The 17,033-nt window shown below is 40.2% G+C and overlaps 1 protein-coding gene across 2 annotated transcripts; it reads left to right on the top strand.

Moving 5' to 3' along the window:
• Nucleotides 1–6,583: 6,583 nt before the first annotated feature.
• Nucleotides 6,584–13,298, top strand: LOC309709164 (uncharacterized protein). Of its 2 annotated transcripts, XM_082537665.1 has the most exons (7): nucleotides 6,584–6,798; nucleotides 7,937–8,038; nucleotides 8,120–8,377; nucleotides 8,420–8,431; nucleotides 9,369–9,505; nucleotides 9,632–9,732; nucleotides 9,887–13,298. In XM_082537665.1, exons 1-7 carry the CDS (start codon nucleotides 6,654–6,656, stop codon nucleotides 10,026–10,028), a joined length of 897 nt encoding a protein of 298 aa, XP_082393791.1. In that variant the 5' UTR covers nucleotides 6,584–6,653; the 3' UTR covers nucleotides 10,029–13,298. The 2 variants fall into 2 exon arrangements, with proteins under 2 accessions (XP_082393791.1, XP_082393790.1); XM_082537664.1 differs by having other exon boundaries at nucleotides 8,120–8,431.
• Nucleotides 13,299–17,033: the final 3,735 nt, after the last annotated feature.

Raw genomic sequence — 17,033 nt, 5'->3', positions numbered from 1 at the left:
CACATGACTGGTTCATGACGTGGTTCGAACTTTGCCGCGAGATATGACAGCGATACAAACCCCTCAGACTTCATTCAAAATGTAGGTGTTTGATGGAGAGTTGCGGTAAGTGAGAGTTTGGAGGTTTATGAGAGTGAGGAGAGAAAGTCAGGAGAGAATGGAGCCAGCTAAGAAGAGGAGGATGTCCTCCCCTGTGTGGGAACATTTTGATCTTATTCCTCCCAACAAGGTATGTAAATTTCTACAGAAGATGTATTTTCATAATACTGATGGTGCGATACAATTTATGTTAAGCTGTCTTTACTTTTGTACAAGGTGAAGTGTTTGCTATGTGCCAGGGAGCTGGGATATAACAACAACACCTCATCCATGCTTAGGCACTACAGAGCTTTGCATGAGAAAAGAAAACAATACTATACAAAATGAAAAACCCTCCATTTGGTTACACCCAGCGATGCAATCATTGACCTCATGACCCTGTATAAACAGGAAGTAGTGGGCGGCCCTCCCCATACACCTGTCTCCCATATAGGACCTGAATACACTGAGTATAACCAAAGCAACATAAAGAAACATAATTTACCAGACATGTGCCTGTAAACAGAAGAAAATTCAGATGATCTGATGGTATAGTGTTTGCTTTAAAACACATGCATGGATGCATAGCTGGACTGGCCATCGGGCATACCGGGCATTTGCCCGGTGGGCCGCTGGCGATTTTTTGTTTTTATGGGCCGATGGATTTTTTATTTTTTTTTTTAGGAAGGGTATATATAATGAAAGGTGTTGGATTGGCCAATTGGTCATGATCGACTCTGGGCTGGACCAATTACAGCCGAGGAGGCCGAATGCACCCGCCCCCTTGTTTAGCAATCACGTGATTTTCGCGCATTGAATGCCGGGAACTCGTGGCAAAACAATCCAAGTACCGCATCAAATGCAAGCATTTGCAGCACCGCAAAACGTTCATTCTCCGGTTCCAATACCTTATTGTTTTTTCTTTGCCGCACAAAAAAGGAATGTACAAAACAAAAGGAGAACAATGCCGGTCCGTACAAAGACAGACTCGACGAAAAGACAAAGAAAAGATACGAGGAAAAAATCAAAGGTGTGAAAGGGTCAGACCCTTACGAGCACACAGAGTGGACAAAAGACGTCAGCGTGCTGCCCAACTTTCACCACGCTCATATTTATAATTACACGCTTCTTGGAGTGAGTGCATACACTCATGAAGTTTAGTAACTTCAGGTCACTGCAACAAGCCCAGGTACAGTTTACCGACGGATGGGTGCAGGACCTTGAAACGCACCGTGTAGAACGAAAGACCATCGTACGAACAAAGGTAAGTTTACCAGTCTCACAAATCGTCGTCATAAATACACATTCGTTAACCGTTTATTAATATAACCTTTGAGCTCAACGGTAATTAATTAGTAGTGGAAATAATTTCTGGTTCATTACAGAAATGTAGCAGTGACAATAATACTGTATGCTGTAATCGTACTGGACAATTAGTGATACAAAACAACTGTTTTATCCTGTGAATAAAAGTATATGTTTTTGTCAATGTACCATGGTAATAACAGAAGTGAAACGCAATATTGTGTCAGGACAATTTACTATTTATGCACAATAAACAAAGGAGCATAGCGCAACAATTTCTGTTCAGCGCCAGACTTGCTTGTAACCTATATCACCAATTATGTTAAGAAAAATGACGTATTAACGACTAAAAACTCTGACCTTTGTGGGAATGCTTGGAGCAGACTAACATGTGAGCTGGAGTGTTCTGAGACGTTATATTTGGTATATCCAGACCATCCGTCGGCTCTTACTTTGGAAACATGGCTTAAAACATTTCTCTTCAACGACGTAATCCGATTTAAAAAAAAAAACGATCGGCTTCCCGTGGCTGTCATGCGACTGGCTGTTGCAGTTAATAATACAACAGCTTCTTGCCATTTTTTGTGTTTCTTTTTATCGCTGTGTAACTGAGTTCAATTGAAAGCCTGCGTGCGCTAGTACCTCTTGCCAGAAGTTCCCAGAATCCTTTGCGGTTTTACCCCTGAATGACGTCACATTTTCAATCTTTATCCTGGTGGGCCGGTCTCTAGTCAAAATGCCCGGGCCGATTTTTTGTCCCAGTCCAGCCTTGCATGGATGTAAAGAATGTAACTACTGCTACCACAAACAAAACCCGGGATAGTGTGTGTTAAGAGAAGTTACACCAGCAATGTCTAAATTAAAGCATTATGGCTGACTGTAAAATAACAGAACACAAAATAACAATATTTGCAAGTGACAAATGGCAAATCAATTCCGTTCTAGCCACTTTGTCACACAGCTACTGGAATCAGGGGAATAAAGAGCCAAATGGTGGCACACAGCAAAATTGTGGAGAGATAAATAATTACAATGCAGAAGACAGCTGGAATGATCCACCATGTTCCAATAGACAATTCTGGATATGTGAGAAGAGAGTTTCTCCTTAACTTAACATCCACACCCAACAAATACTGAGATGAGATGACACATATGGAAAAGACATATCTCAATCTTATAAAGTTTGTATCTGTCTTGTGTGAAACTTGTATGAAAAGCATACAAGAGTGAAAACAGATTCATCCAATTAGGCTGTCAGTCGTCTGTCACTTTTTGCCAGCCAGGAAGGAGAAGCCAAACCCCAGGTAACTCAAACTAAGAAAGATGTATAAATATAACATAAAACAGAACTTTGACCTTGCAGTGTTAATATGTGTGCACACTAATGATGGCCAAATGAAGCTTTCTGAAGCACTGAAGCTTGTATTGAAAAACAGTTCACTACTCGAAGCTTTTCAACACAGTCCTCTCTGGTGACATCTGGTGGCCAAAAATACGAAGAGCAGCTTGAATCCACAAAATAAAACCAACTGCTTCATTATGATTGCCCACTCTACAGAGTGGAATTCTGTCTGATATTGGGCCGCCGTTGTGTTGCTTTGAACTTGTATTCTTTGGTGGTTAAAAAAATGTGGTTTATTTGTTTAATAAATAATTTTGACCAGTAAACTTTCCTTGTTCAAACATGCACTGGTGTGGTCTTTCTTTGCTTGTGACTTATTGATGTTGGTAAATACAATAATTGAAAAATACCACATTACATAAAATATACATATAATAATGTACAACACATTATGGAGTATTATTCTGCTCTGAGGTCCTGCCTCCATGCACTTATGCAATTAACCGCTACACGGGTATATTTATAAATAATATTATATTAGGGAAAATTTCCAAGACATATTTCTGACCTTGGGGTAGAATTGATTGTGAACTGGAAAGGGAAAATGCTTATGAACTTGCAAATTAAAAACATGATGCATTTAAAGTAGCCCTTTTTCATTTTTATTTAAGAAGAGAATTTGTTCTAGTGTGCGATGGCCGAACCTGTTCCTTTTCGTGGAGATAATTTCTCCTGCCTTAAGGGAAATCCCTTCACATGGCACAGAAGAGGCTGGAGTGCAGAGAAACTGGTAGAGATGCAGTTATACATTCTAACTGGACCCCACAAACTATCAGATAAAGAGAATAAATAAATTCAATTGCTGCACATTTGGCAGACTAACATTTTCAGATTAATTAAACAATAAAATATATATTTTTACAACATTACATATAAAGAGTCAAGTGGAAGTTTTTCTAAAGTTATTTAATGATATTTATATTATGGAAGCAGATTTTTGATATTTTACCTTTTTCCCGTTTTCAGATATAATAAACACGCACAAAACCAAAGCAAATGGCAAAGTAAACTAAAGTGAATTAACTGGTGGTGAGGTGTGGAGCTTACCACGTGTGGCTTGCCATCACTTGCATACTTCGATTGGCCCAATAGCAGCGAGACTAGTATGGGACCAACGTGTAATACAGTATTCAATATGAGCCAGTATCACAGAGTACAGGAATGTAATCGCTGCTGTGTCTATTCATGATGTGTGGATATGTCTAAAGTTCCGTATATTAACATTTACACTTTTCACTACATTTTCAACATGTTTTTTTAAAGGGATAATTTCGAGACTAGTAGCACTCCCAAATACTTAAATTCCTCAACATTAATTAGTTCTTGTGCACAAACAACCTTGTGCACAAGGTCCACAAGTTCCACTCATCCAACGTGTGAAACCTGCTGTGAGGACAATTAAAGTGTGGCCAGAGGGGACAGACGCAGTGCTCCAGGAAAGATTTAAAAACACAGACTGGAATACGTTCACCCACACAGACTTGGACCAGTACGCCTCATCTGTACTGGATTACATCTCCAAAACCACAGACAGTGTCACCACCCAGAAACGGATCACCATGTACCCCAACCAGAAGCCTTGGATGAACCGGGATGTTTGTCTCCTCCTGAAGGCCCGCAACACCGCCTTTAGGTCAGGAGATGCACATGCCTACAGTACAGCCAGGGCTAATCTAAAGAAGGGCATCAAAAAAGCCAAACACCATTACAAAAAGAAGGTAGAAGAACACTTCTCCAACTCCAACCCCCGACGCATGTGGTAAGGACTCCAGACCATTACAGACTACAGGACCACCGACCCCTCCCCCACACCTTCTGATGCGGTGCTGAGCAGGATCAATGTCCACAAGGCTGCAAGTCCTGATGGCATCCCCGGGCGTGTTCTCAGAGTGCGTTCTGAGGAGCTTGCAGGAGTGCTGACAGACATATTCAACCTATCCTTAGCCCACGCTGTGGTACCGGCCTGCTTCAAATCCACCTCCATTGTCCCGATACCCAAAAACTCCAACCCATCTAGCCTCAATGACTACCGCCCAGTAGCACTCACCCCCATCATCACAAAGTGCTTAGAGCAGCTGGTCCTAGCACACTTCAAATCCTGTCTCCCCCCCCCCCCCCCCCCCCGGGACCCCCACTTTATTGTGTCAATAAAACTTAATTGAAGTTTTGATGTTGATCAAGTGGCGCATTCACTGAAGCACCATTTTTTCCTTTGACAAGGCAACATAAAAAAAAAAGGAAGGAGACAATGAAAAATAACAAAACATAGTAAATAAAAGCTTACAGTACATTAAAAAAATACAGTAGTATACTTCCTGCAGTCCAAAAGGTTCAGACTTGTTCACAGTTTTTTTTCTTTTGTTTATGTTTGTGTTTGTTAACATGTGATTTAAACATTCTTGTATGGCAGGTTAGAGACTTCCAGCTCTGATTTTGAGTGAAATTTGTATTTCTTCCCTGCCAGTCCTGCCAGTGCTTAGACTTTTTATTGCTTTGGGTAGATTTACCAGAAATCTGTAACTCCCACATCAATGACAGTCACATTTTCTGACTAGAGACCTATATTTTTGTATCTAATTTGTGAAGGAAGAGGGGAAATTGATTGTGTAAGGAGAATTTGTTCGAACATAAGGAACAGATTCAGAAAGCTAGAGTAGTACAGTCTTGATTGCATTGCAACCAAAGCAACGCATGTATTTTCTAAAAAATTATCATGATGCAATAAAAACTTAAGTAGGGATTTTATGAAAACAGTAAAATGCATGAAAAAGCTGAATTATACAGTAGTAGCCCAGTGGTTTGAGAGCATTTCTGAGTTTGAATGGTGCTTCTAAGTGAAAGTATGTGGAAGCAGTTGAATTTCAAAAACAACAAAGTGTTGGTGGAATTCTGGAAGTTTTTAATTTCTATTCATCAATGGGAGCAGAAAAGCCACAAAAAAGCTGAATATTTTAAAAAGTATAAAAGTTAAATAGCAATAAATAGAAAGTATAGCTGGAGAGAAAAAAAGTAGAATAGTTAAAATAGAACAAAGTATGGAGAAGTAGTTAAAGGCCAAAAGACCTAAAAGGGCAACTTAAAGAAAAAGAAGAAGGATAAAAAATAGGAACAAAACAATAACATGCTTTACAGTGTGAATGCTTTACAGTATTCACAAAATAATCAGCTAGAAGACTTTAACGATGGGCAAGGGGACACTGAGACATATATTCACATGAAAATAATACGAAGCTAAAGGCCTAAACAATGTAGAACACATATTATAAATTCAGAAATAAATCATGAACCCAAAGAAACTCAATACACTGGCTCAAATAACCCAGGAACCACAACACAAAACTATGAGGAATGCTCTTTGTTTTGTGCATAAACAAACAATGTTGTGATGGTTTTCACAACTATGAGACCTTTAGCAGGCATTTAGGTACAAAGACAAAGCAACTGAACAAGTGTGTCAGATCTCATAAAGATTGTATTACAGTAATGTGATAAAATAATGTCACACAGGAAGTTTGGACTTTTTAAAAACACATTATAACATATACAATGTAATTTAATTATATATATAATGTAAAAGATGGCCTTCTCTACTGTTTCTATTCATACTACATGTATGATATATTATAAATTCTTTCAAGTCAACAAAGCGCTGCAGTGAGTGTTGTGTGCATATTCAAATGCAAAGACGAATGGAGTTATAACACAAACACAGTCTTGAGGCATGCCACCAGTCCTCTAATTTCCTGTTAAATAGAGAACTGCTTGTGTCAATATATTTTCACGTTCAGATCAACTACAAACAACTTCAGAGACTCTCTCAAAACACTGATCTCCTCAGAGACTTAAAGACCCAACTGAACCTCCAGTCATGGCTGAAATCTATGAGAATACAGAGGAAGTATTAGGTTGTCACAGAAAGTACAGAAGTGAGCATAGAACTTCAGAAGACATTTATATGAATCAGGAAGCGATCCAAACTGTGCAACTTAAAACAACTGGACCTGCACCCCCAGGTAAAAAACATATCTATAAATATTACAATTACATGTTGCTGAAGTTTTGTCGACAAACAAAATTAAATCTAAAATTAAGAATTTTATATAAACTGTCTGAAGAAAACAAAAGACTAATTTCAGGAAATGCAATCTGCTGTAGAGTTACTGTAGTTGTGGATTTTTTGTTAGCTGTTAATTTTGATTGAGATAACAATAATAATTTAGTTTTGATTACCGGTAGTTTCTGTCATGGTCCTGGGTCTGTGACCCAGTGAGTTGAATTGTTTATTATTTATATCCCTGATGTTATGTTATGTTATGATGTGTGTGTTTCAGTTTTGGTATTTCTAGGTCCTGGGTTTTGACCTCTTTGCCCCTCATGTTATTCTGTTCTCCCTCTGTTCCAGTGTAGTCAGGTCTCTGTGTAAAGCCTGCGTCTCTGAGTCTGTGTCTTTGCATGTGTGAGTTTCCTGTTTTATTGTGAAGTCCCATGTCTTATGTGAGTGTGTCTGGTTTTGTTCCCCTTGTCTCTGATTTCTCCCAGCTGTGTTTTCCTCCTGTCTCCTATTCCCTGATTACTCTACCGTGTATATAAGCCTTTTGTTTCCTTCTGCTTGTTGCTGTTCTGGCTGCGTTTTCTCCCCGTGTTCCTCTATGCGTTCATTCTTCATGTACCTCTACTCTCTGTCTCCTTGTGTTCAGGTTTGTTGTTTAGTTCTAAATTTTCCCAGTTTCCAACTATTTCTCAGTTCTGTTCTCGTGACCCTTGCCTTTTGTTGCATGTCCCTCTCCACAATAAAGCTCACTCACATCAGCAGTGCCTGCATCTTGGGTTCTCACTTATAACCCCACACGTCTGCCGTTGCAGCCACGACAGTTTCAGTGTTAATCGAAGTTTACACTGTTGCCGGTGTTTGCTTGTTTGGAAAGAGCTCAGAAGAGAAAATAATACAATACGAATACTTTGTAACTAACACTATTTGTGTCACTGACACCAAGACCCATTCTCAGATACTGATTTTAGGAGCAGAAATGATCACGTACTACTTTTTGATAAAAAAAAAAAAGAGAAGAAATGAAACTGGTGTTATATTAAATTTGAGGATATGAACATTTTTCATTTTTAGACATAACAAATTTTGACTTCTACCTTCAGGTGCTGAATTTGTAAAGAAGAGTTTCTGCAGAGCTGCTGTGATTCTTCTGGGTCTGCTGTGTCTTTTCCTCTTCATTGGACTCATAACTTTAGTTTTTCTTTGTGAGTACAACAGAAGTTTAATTAGCATGCTAACATTCTCACAGGTGATGCATTTATTTAATGATTACGTGTCCAACACAGTCACCCAAGGCAAATCTCAGTGGGAAATGGAGACAGTGATACTACACAAGCTTTACGACAACGGGACCAGCGAGAGAAACCAGTTACAGACCAGTTACGACAACCTGAAAACTGAACAGAGCCAATTACAGACCAGTTACAACAACCTGAAAACTGAACAGAGCCAATTACAGACCAGTTACAACAACCTGAAAACTGAACAGAGCCAATTACAGACCAGTTACAACAACCTGGTTGAAGAGAAAGAACAGCTCCAGAAAAGATTTGACAACCTGACCACAAACAGTGACAATCTTCAGAGAAAGCTTCAAGGTAATTATTTCTTAATGCTCAATGGCCATTTAAAATTCAAGTTTTTTGTCACATACACAGTACAACATGTAGGGAAATGCTTGTGTCCGAGCTGGGACAGGCTGCACCATTCCAGGGCTTTGGTTTAGCAATGGGGGGGTCTAGCTAGGACCCTTACTGGATACCGGGTGGGAATCAAACTTTCAAATCCCACTCTAAAGGTGTGTAGTCTTACCACTATACTATCCAGCTGCTTATTTGATCTCTAATAGCAATTTAACAGTGATTAAGGATCTTGGGGGGAGAGCAGCATAGTGATGTGTGGTTAGCACAACAATCCTGGGCTTGTGTGGAGTGTGTGGAGTTTGCAAGCAGAATGTATCTTGGGAAAGGCCTTTGAAGGGTAAAGTTGTAAATGTAAACTGAGGCTAATGTGAGTGAACATATGAATATTCTATACGTTCATATAAGCTTATTTAGACCGTTTATAGTGGGGCATTAACCTGCATTGACAAGAAACAACCTTCTGATGTTTAACTGGCTTCTCAGCTCCAAAAATAACTCTAGTGTTCTTCATGTTAATAGAAGACATGTTAATACTGTGGTTTTGGTTCAGAGTGTGTTATGCTACAAATTACTGTAACACCATCAAGGATTCAAAACGAGAAGTGGACAGAAGAGAAAAGTTGATTTCTCCCTAACTTAACTTTAATTAACTTTCTCAAGACAGTGACAGTTGCTGACTTGAGCAACATTACCAGACATAAATTATTAAATCCGAGAAGCACTCCCTCTGAGGTCACAAAAATTTAACATTTTTCAAATTTTTTTGTGTTTTGAATTTGTACCACTGATTTCTTCTCCAAAGCAATGGTTTTTAAAGGCTTATGACTGGAGTTGTATGGATGCTACCCGTCCCCCAGTAAACCCAAATTTTTATTCTGATTTTCTTAAACAGCTTATCAACAAAACTGGGCGGCATTCAATGGTAGTTTGTTTCAAGTTTCTTCAGAGAAGAAATCCTGGCAACAAAGCAGACAAGACTGTCTTCAAAAAGGTGCAGACCTGATGATTATTAACAGCCGAGGGGAACAGGTGTGTGTTCAATCACAATACACATGTGAATGAAACTGCATGAAAACAGAGGATACACTGATGAATCACTTTAAGTTCTGCATGTTTACATTTAGTTTTTCTCTTTCTCTTTCTTTCTAAAAAAAGAACTTTGTGAACCAGCTCAAGATGCGTTTGTGGATTGGACTGACTGACTCAGAGACAGAGGGGACATGGAAATGGGTGGATGGGACTCGCATGACCACAAGGTTGAAATACAAATTAAATTCCTTTCTTGTCCACAAAGTCTTCTTATGTCATTAAGTACATTAACTAACTTATTTTAACTAATATCATGTCACACAAAACCAAAGACTGACTGAATTGTTGAGTTTAACTTTTATAATTTTATTTGTATTTCAGCTACTGGAATAGTGGGGAACCAAATGGTGGCAGAAATGAAAACTGTGGAGAGATTAAAACTTACGACTCAGAAAAAAGCTGGAACGATGAATCATGTTCCAATGAAAAATTCTGGATATGTGAGAAGAGAGTTTCTCCATAACTTAACATCCACGCCCAAAAAATAATGCATAACACAGAGCCATGAGATTAACTCCTGAAATGAAGCAGAACAGAAAGCAGTGGACATTTACAGCGGGTAAAATAAGTATTGAACATGTCACCAATTTTCTGAGTAAACATATTTCTAAAGGTATTATTGAAATAAAATTCTCGCCATATGTCAGTAACAACCCATCCAATCCACACATGCAAGGAAATTAAACCACAGATGTCCATAAATTAATCCATGTTTGATAGCGAAAACTGACACAGGGAAAAAGTATTGAACACATGAAGAAGGTGCAAAAAGTCATGACACCAACTTAAAACTATCAGTAATAAGAAAGCAATCCTGCCACTTAATGCAAATTAATATCACCTGATTCAGTCCCAACTTATGGGCTATAAAAAGGTGATGATGATGATGATAATGAAGCCATTTATTTGCCACTTGCAGTTGCCTGCAGCAAGACTTGACCTCTCCCGATCATACATACAATACACAAACATCACGTTGGGTTGACAGGTCAGAACAGGTAGCGTAACGAAAAAACAATGAAATGTACAACACAATAGTGGAATGGAGGAGAGAAAAGGAGAACTCAGACTGAGCTCCTAGTGGGAGATCAGTATAAGAACAGAAAACAAACTCCTCAGCACAAAAAGCACATGAATCTTCACACCATAACACCATGAAAACACATCACAAGCAACAGGGGTGGCTGCATCGAGTGGGGGCAAGCTTTTGGCATATGGAGGGAGGAAGGGGGGTGAGTATATGTCTGTGTCTGTATACGTGTGTGTATGCATGTATATGTGTGTCCTGTGTTCAACTGAGACAGTGTCCCTTCACCCAGATGAGCGAAATTAAACTGTCGTACAGCCGACCCAGGTGGCCTTGAAGGGTGTAGTGTAAAGAGTCGAAAACACAGTCCCGTTATCAGGGAAAGCAGAGGCCTCGGGGGCCTTCAAGCAGCAACGTGGGTAGCCAGATGAGAGAAATGATGGTTGTTTGGGTTTAGTGCGAACGCGCTCCATCCAACTTTAAAGCCGATCTAAATGTCAGTCACTGGTCACCGGGTCTGTCAATTCCCCGTTGAGGAGCTGTGAGCTTCTCCAAGATCCATGTTGCGTTCAATAAGCACAGTCTGAGAACTCACAGCCCTTCCCATCACTTACATCATAGCGGCTAGCCTTGTGGGGTTTTCTTTCTTCAATCTTCGAAAAGCCAGGGCCAGCTCCGATCAGCAAGAACCCAGTTACCATGGTTCTGAATAGGTATAAATCTTCTATGTCCTCAATTGAAAGTCCCACCAGGTACAAATGTCCCTCCGGTACAATCAGGTTGTGAAGAGCTACAGAAAGACCTGAAATTAGCTGATACAATTGTTTCAAAGAAAACAATAAGTGACACATTCAACTGCGATGACCTATATGGACGCTCAGCAGTGGCGGTCCTAGCCTGTTTGGCGCCCCGGGCAAACGTTCCTCTGGCGCTCTGGCGCTCACTTTTTGTGTATAGAATTTCGAAAAAACATCAGTGCAAATTATAAGTCTGTATTATAATGTCTGGTGTTTTCATGTTTGTTGGTTTGTTTTTATTTTGTTTTATTTTGCGAGTTGGTTATTAGATGCCAGAGAATCCCCCGCCGCCCCACCCTCTCCTCCCTGTGCCGCAAGCAGCAGGCGCACCTCACAAACGGAGGGCGCCCTTACTCCCAGCAAATGGGCGATAGAAAACCGATCGGTGCCTATGCCATTTCCAATATGCGCTGGCTGATGTCGGGGCAGCATGAATATGAGCAAATTTATTTTTTTTTGCCGATGCCCATGATGCCGCCCCCCACCACGATGCCACCCCAGGCAACCGCCCGTGTCACCCATATCAAAAACCGCTACTGACGCTCAGCATGCAAGACTCCATTGGTGAAGAAAAAGCAAGTCAAAGTGTGTTTTAAGTTTGCTGAACAACATTTTGACAACTCTGTGAAATATGATGTGAATATAGTCTGGTCAGATGAGAAAAAAACTAAACTCTTTAGATGCCTTAATACAAAGCTTGCTTGGAGGTCAAAAGGCATTGAATATCACCCAAAAAACACCATATCAACAATAAAGTTTGGAAGTGGGTTCATCGTGGTGTGAGGATATTTTTTAACATTCAGCACTGGCACGCTTCATATAACTGAAAGAGGAATAAATAGAAAAAAGTACAGAGAGACCTTTGATTAAGAGAAACTGCTGCTATCTACCGAAGAAATGAGTTTGAACATTCCAATAAGACAATAATGATTTCTCATTATTTAGCATAACCTAATTGATGGGTATCTATGGTTTGCTGTCTTTACATGTGTGGATTGGATGGGTTACAACCAACATGTGGTGAAATTTTCATGTCAATTGCACCTGTAGAAAAATATTTACCTAGAAATGTATTTAATACCTATTTTACCCATTGTATGTGGAAATAAGTGTTTTTGCAATGCAAAGCACATCAAAAGAAATATTGTGCTCAAAATACTCATGTTCATGTTATACAAAAAGATTATGTTGTCATAAGTTTGTATCGGTGTGTGAAATTTAACCTTGAAAACATTAGCAATTTAGACTGTGAGGAAAACATTTACTGAGTCTATCTATCTATCTATCTATCTATCTATCTATCTATCTATCTATCTATCTATCTATCTATCTATCCATCCATCCAGCCAGCCAGCCAGCCAGCCAGCCAGCCAGCCAGCCAGCCCATAATAGCAGGGTGCAGGATGCTAGCAGGCAGGGCATACATGGAACGCCATAACCAAGTGGCCGGCATAGTATACAGAAACATCTGTGCCGAGTATGGCCTGGAAGTCCTGAGATCAAAATGGAAGACGCCCCTTAGGGTGGTAGAGAATGACCGAGCTAAGATCCTGTGGGACTTCAAGATACAGATGGACAAACTGGTGGTGGCTAACCAACCGGACATAGTGGTGGTAGACAAACAGAAGAAGGCAGCCGTAGTGATAGATGTAGCGGTTCCGAATGACAGCAACATCAGGAAGAAGGAATACGAGAAGCTTGAGAAATACCAAGGGCTCAGAGAAGAGCTTGAGAAAATGTGGAGGGTGAAGGTGACGGTGGTCTATTAAACCCGATTCTTTGATCCCCATGATAGAACAGAGAAAACCCGACACAGAGTGGTCAAAACATTTATAATTCTTTATTCAATCATCTTCCGGAAGAGAGAGCCCTGCACAGCCCAAAGCTGGTTGCAGAATCTCTAACATTAGAAGCTAAAAATGTGTCTCATATAGGTGTTATTTTGGTACTTTACACGTCACACACAGCCTCAATACAAAAATCTCCTTATATGTTACTAGTTCCTCTTTTTCTGTCAGATTTCCGGTGCAGCTCTGCACTAGACTTCCCCTTTTCTTTACTTCTCCTTTCTAAACTCTATTGCCAGGGCAACTTGTCACCCTCTGACCTAGTTCTTTGTCACCTCTGGGCCTGGTTCATAAAGGCCTAACTGTTTTTTCTCTTGTAGCAAAGGTGCATAATACAAACTGTGGCTAAATATATGCTATCCTTTTACATAAAGTTGATATTCTTTTCACTCGTGACATATGTATTGTTAAATAAGTTTAACCATTTTGTTGTTTGGTATCATGCTAAAGGATATTTCAGCTTGCAGTCTGAAGGAGCCAGGGATCAGACTATTGATCTGCTGTACTGTGTTTTTCTTGCATAAAAAGCTTTGCAATCTAAAAAGTTATAATGTTATTTGTTTAGGTAACAATAATTAAATAAATAAACCTACTGTTAGTTTAGAAAAGACTTCTGTGCCACTTTTCCTAACCTGGAAGCTGAGAGATGGCCTATTCCTGACAGGGAGACAATCCTCTGCACTTTAAATAGATGATACATCCTGCTGGCAGCAATTCCAGAGAGCAATGACCACTTGTAATGATCGTCACATTCTTCATATATCCATGTTGGGCAGAGTGTAAATACGAGGCTGAATGTCCTTTGTACAAGCAACACACTGTGTAGAAAAGTCAGTGTAGAGAAATTCAAGTAGTCAGCCTGTCTCACACTAATCAGAGTGCTCATTATATCACACAGTAATTTGCATTGCTTTCCCCCTATTGCTAAAAAGAATCATGCAGATGTTAAATGGGATAGTTAATCTGTGAGGTTTTGTGACATCACGTGCACATTGCTCAAGGACACGATAAGCGGTAGCGATCACATCCAATCACTGATACACTTTACATAGAAACTACCACAACTTTTCCCCCTCACGATGCTTATATTCTGCTGTGCCGCCGAGGGCAGCAATCATCAAGGACAAAAAGAGAATCTTTTTTAATCACTGTAGTGATGTGAAAATGAAGCCATGAACCAGTACTGAACCTCCAAAAGTTACTGAAACCTCCCCTCGATTCAGAGATGGTCTTTCCCTTTTCACATAAATGGCCTCCTTGACTCCACGCTCAAACCAGCGTTCCTCCCTGTCCAAGATGTGTACATCCTCATCCTTGAAAGAGTGTCCACTGGCCTGTAGGTGTAAATAGACTGCAGAGTCTATTTCAGCCAGGCTGACAAAAAGTCAGAGCTCTTTTGAGTCAACCATCCCTTTAACGTTAACTAGTAATGACTTCATGAACTTCTTCACAAATAAAATTTCTATCATTAGAGAAAAAATTACCAGTAATCATCCCACAGATGTAATATTATCTACAGCTACTTTTTACCATTGATGTTAAGTTAGACTCTTTTTCTCCAATTGATCTTTCTGAGTTAACTTCAATAATTACTTCCTCCAAACCATCAACGTGTCTTTCAGACCCCATTCCTACAAAACTGCTCAAAGAAGTCCTGCCATTAATTAATTCTTCGATCTTAAATATGACCAACCTATCTCTAATAATCGGCTATGTACCACAGGCCTTCAAGCTGGCTGTAGTTAAACCTTTACTCAAAAAGCCATCTCTAGACCCAGCAGTCTTAGCTAATTATAGGCCAATCTCCAACCTTCCTTTCATATCAAAAATCCTTGAAAGAGTAGTTGTCTAACAGCTAACAGATCATCTGCAGAGGAATGGTTTATTTGAAGAGTTTCAGTCAGGTTTCAGAGCTCATCACAGCACAGAAAGAGCTTTAGTGAAGGTTACAAATGATCTTCTTATGGCCTCTGACAGTGGACTCATCTCTGTGCTTGTCCTGCTAGACCTTAGTGCAGCATTCGATACTGTCGACCATAATATCCTATTAGAGCGATTAGAACATGCTGTAGGTATTTCAGGTACTGCACTGCAGTGGTTTGTATCATATCTATCTAATAGACTCCAATTTGTGCATGTAAATGGAGAGTCCTCTTCACACACTGAGGTTAATTATGGAGTTCCACAGGGTTCAGTGCTAGGACCAATTCTGTTTACATTATACATGCTTCCCTTAGGCAGCATCATTAGAAGACATAGCATACATTTTCACTGCTATGCTGATGACACCCAGCTCTATCTGTCCATGAAGCCAGACAACACACACCAATTAGTTAAACTGCAGGAATGTCTTAAAGACATAAAGACCTGGATGGCCGCTAACTTTCTGCTTCTTAATTCAGATAAAACTGAGGTTATTGTACTCGGCCCTGAAAATCTTAGAAATATGATATCTAACCAGATTCTTACTCTGGATGGCATTACCTTGGCCTCCAGTAACGCTGTGAGGAACCTTGGAGTCATTTTTGACCAGGATATGTCCTTCAAAGCACATATTAAACAAACATGTAAGACTGCTTTCTTCCATTTGCGCAACATCTCTACAGTTAGAAATATCCTGTCTCAGAGTGACGCTGAAAAACTAGTTCATGCATTTATTACTTCCAGGCTGGACTACTGTAATTCATTATTATCAGGAAGTCCAAAAAACGCACTGAAAAGCCTTCAGCTAATCCAAAATGCTGCAGCAAGAGTACTGACAGGGACTAGAAAGAGAGAGCATATTTCTCCTGTTTTGGCTTCCCTTCATTGGCTTCCTGTTAAATCCAGAATTGAATTCAAAATCCTGCTCCTCACATACAAGGTCTTAAATAATCAGGCCCCATCTTATCTTAATGACCTTGTAGTACCATATCACCCTATTAGAGCACTTCGCTCTCGCTCTGCAGGCCTACTTGTTGTTCCTAGAGTATTTAAAAGTAGAATGGGAGGGAGAGCCTTCAGTTTTCAGGCCCCTCTTCTGTGGAACCAGCTTCCAGTTTGGATTCAGGAGACAGACACTATCTCTACTTTGAAGATTAGGCTTAAAACTTTCCTTTTTGCTAAAGCATATAGGGCTGGACCAGGTGACCCTGAATCCTCCCTTAGTTATGCTGCAATAGACATAGGCAGACTGACAGAAGCGAGGCTGCCATATCGCGCCATCGGCCCCTCTGGCCAACACCAGTAGGCAAGTAGGGTAAAGTGTCTTGCCCAAGGACACAACGACCAGGACAGAGAGCCCCGGGATCGAACCGGCGACCTTCCGGTTACAGATACGCTTCCCAACCCCCTGAGCCACGGTCGCCCACAATGATGATTGTTGGGTTTTTCTCTGTATCTATGAAGCGCCTTGAGGCGACTTATGTTGTGATTTGGCGCTATATAAATAAAATTGAATTGAATTGAATTGAAAGTTTCGGCCTATCTCAGCAATGCAAAGGCCCCGGCATCCAACATCACCATGGAGGAGAGGAAGGCACTCACATCACTTAGTGATGACAACATTATCATCCGTCCAGCACACAAGGGTAAGTGCATAGTTTTGCTAAACCAGAAGGACTATCATGAGAAAATTTTGTCAATACTTATGAGCCCCTGAAACGAGACCCAGGAAGTGGCTACAGGAAGAGGGTGATAGACTGTCTGAAGCAGTTAGAACAAGACAAGGCTATTGACCGGACCTCATATCACAGGCTGTACCCAGGGGAATCTACACCAAGTATGTATGGTTTACCAAAAATACATAAACAGGGTGC

Source organism: Aulonocara stuartgranti (assembly GCF_965226115.1).
Source record: "Aulonocara stuartgranti genome assembly, chromosome: 6".
In the NCBI taxonomy this organism is placed as follows: Eukaryota; Metazoa; Chordata; class Actinopteri; order Cichliformes; family Cichlidae; genus Aulonocara; species Aulonocara stuartgranti.
Note: the sequence above shows the minus strand (reverse complement) of the source record. Positions and strands in the feature narration are given on the sequence as shown.

What these genes read in the sequence shown, in the direction of transcription:
- LOC309709164 (XM_082537664.1), top strand. Translation starts at nt 6,654, where the DNA reads ATGGCTGAAATCTATGAGAATACAGAGGAAGTATTAGGTTGTCACAGA. An exon ending in CATAACTTTAGTTTTTCTTT is followed by an intron (nt 8,039 to 8,119) that starts GTGAGTACAACA and finishes TGTCCAACACAG; the next exon opens with TCACCCAAGGCAAATCTCAG. An exon ending in TCTTCAGAGAAAGCTTCAAG is followed by an intron (nt 8,432 to 9,368) that starts GTAATTATTTCT and finishes TTTCTTAAACAG; the next exon opens with CTTATCAACAAAACTGGGCG.